At 32.5% G+C, this 2,508-nt stretch overlaps 1 protein-coding gene across 2 annotated transcripts in view; it reads right to left on the bottom strand.

Moving 5' to 3' along the window:
• Positions 1-1,456, bottom strand: part of LOC107629544 (cinnamoyl-CoA reductase 1) — a 2,520-nt gene extending 1,064 nt beyond the window's left edge. Inside the window, exons 1-4 of one of the 2 annotated variants that reach the window (XM_016332362.2) lie at positions 1,138-1,456; positions 872-1,041; positions 603-794; positions 157-319 (exon numbers count right to left, since the gene is read on the bottom strand). In XM_016332362.2, coding sequence (XP_016187848.1) covers positions 157-319; positions 603-794; positions 872-1,041; positions 1,138-1,261 — 649 coding nt within the window. In that variant the 5' untranslated portion in view covers positions 1,262-1,456. Of the gene's footprint in view, positions 1-156; positions 320-602; positions 795-871; positions 1,042-1,133 lie in introns of both variants that reach the window. The other variant, XM_021118133.1, reaches the window with a different exon arrangement.

Raw genomic sequence — 2,508 nt, 5'->3', positions numbered from 1 at the left:
TATTAGTTTAAATATAAAAAATAAATAATTATATTAGCTGTACATTAAATTCAGTCACTAGTATAAAATATATATTAAAAATGAGATAAATTACACATATATTTATACACAAATATATAGTGATTAATTTTAGTGTGCATGTAGTAACATTCTTACCGCTAAGTAGGTCTAAAATTGTAGAAACACTTGCATTAAGCTCTGGTTGCAATAATGGGCCTATGGTCATTGCTTGGTTAATTACAACCAAGTCAATATTATTTTCACTCAGGAATTTCCTTGCAACATTCTCGGCCGAAGTTTTCCCAAATGAATACCACTTCTGTAGTTAAGGAAGGAAAAGCACACATATAAATATGCATTATGAGTAGAGGAGTGCTAGCGAGCCAGCATTTTTGTTAAATTTTGGCCAATACTTAACTATCAAAAGGAAATTAAATGATTCTACACCATTAGATACAATCTCACATCACTAAAAACATCATTGATAGCTAATTGATGGCTAAAAACCACAAAATCTGCTGACCTCCTAGACTTTCTCTTATGGTTATGGAGTATGATTATAGACCAAGTTTTAGGGAAAATTATTAAGGGAGGGGACGTACGCGTTGTTCCTTGCAGTAATCTAGATCTGCAAACCATGTCTCGTCAACAATTACATTCGGATGTTTAGGCTTTCCATTATGTATAAGTGTTGCAAAAGATGATGTTAAAACTACTCGTTTCACTGATGCTGATTTTGCACATGATTCAAGAACGTTAATCGTTCCCTTTATTGCTGGATCGATTAATTCTGCCTGAAATAAAATAAATTAGTTAAAATTAGTTAGAGCTGTTAGTTGTGGGGTAAAGTTAGTTAGAATTTGTTACATACCTGTGGATCTTTAACGGTAGATAAAACAGGTGAAGCAGTATGAAAGACACCGTGACATCCCTCAACAACAGAGTCAAAAGAACCTTCTTCTAGAAGATCTGCCTTAAAGAGTTGCAACCTCTCCTTTGCACTTTCAAGTTTCAGCAAGTGCTCAACCTTCTTCGGATTACCTACTCCAATTAAAATAAATCAAATTACATTCACAAAACGCTATACTAATTAATTTATAATTAAGCCCCAATTAAGTAGAAAAAGAAGACACTTACTTGGATCACGAACGGTGGCTCTAACAGTGTAATCACGTTGCAGGAGGAACTTGATTATCCATGAAGCTATGTAACCAGAACCACCCGTCACACACACCACCTTATTTTGTGCCCCGCTGCTCATCTTCCTTGTTTTTCTATTGATTGCTTCAAAGTTTTGGACTAATTCATCTAATCTAAGATTTCTTAATTGTGTTTGCTAATGACGACAGCAAGTGCATCATTCATTTCTTATAGTCATTACTACTTAGTACTAAAAGTCTAACACTATAATTTTCAAACTGACTTGTCAATGTCCAGATCTTAATTTGAATTCGGATATTTCTCACAAAATTACTACAAATGCCTATTATCAATGTCTATGATGCACGGACACTAACACGGACACGAGACACGATACGATACAGGACACGCCGACACTCAAATTTTAAAATCTTACATGACACGGAGACACGCATACATATAACATATAAAATATTTTTTAGATAAATCATAATGATATTTTAATATTTTATTGATATTAAAATATAAATTAATTTTTTAAATTATTTTTAATGTCTTATTTTAATTATATCAAGTATTTAAAATATTTTTTGTTTTAATAAATAATAATATATACTATATCTAAATTTATTTTAAGAATATATATTAAGAATAAGACCGGACACGCTGACACGTGATGGTATTTAGGTGTGTCCAAGTGTGTCCAGAGAAGAATTTTTTATTTTTTAATGAGACACGATTTGGACACATCAGACACGCCGGACGAGAGTCAGTAAGTGTCATATAAAAAATGTGTCTGACACGTAGATACGGTAACTCAGCAAAGTGTCCGTGATTCATAGGTCAATGTGAAATATAATTAAATTTAGGTTATGTTATCCATGGCTTGAGGTGAATTTTATGATAAATTATGTAATTTATAACAGAGGAGTGTTAGGTGACCAGTAAATTTTATAATTTGTAACCATAAATTAGGTAGCGTTTGTTTTCGGGGGCAGGACACAGAGATATGAACAACACTTGTTTAAAAAGTGTTTGGAAGCAGAGACATGGACAGTGGACATATTGTCTCCGAGACAGTTTTTTATACTTTTGTGTCCACTCTTTCACGAAGGACAATGATGGACACGGAATTTGGAAGAGTGGACACGGACAATTTTATAAATTTTGTTTTCCATTTTTTTTCCACTATTACCCCTTCTTATTTTTCCTATTGCGTTATTCAGAGATACTTTTTTCTTGCTGTTCTTCCTCTATCTCTTTCTTTTTCAGGTACTCTCTCTTTTCTGTAGAATTTTTTATTGGGGGTAGATAATTCTTTTCTTTTTATCGTTTTACTTCAATACCATTTTAACCTTATATTATATT

Source organism: Arachis ipaensis, chromosome B03, assembly GCF_000816755.2.
Source record: "Arachis ipaensis cultivar K30076 chromosome B03, Araip1.1, whole genome shotgun sequence".
Taxonomy (NCBI): Eukaryota; Viridiplantae; Streptophyta; class Magnoliopsida; order Fabales; family Fabaceae; genus Arachis; species Arachis ipaensis.
This window is presented reverse-complemented; position numbering and strand designations above follow the sequence as displayed.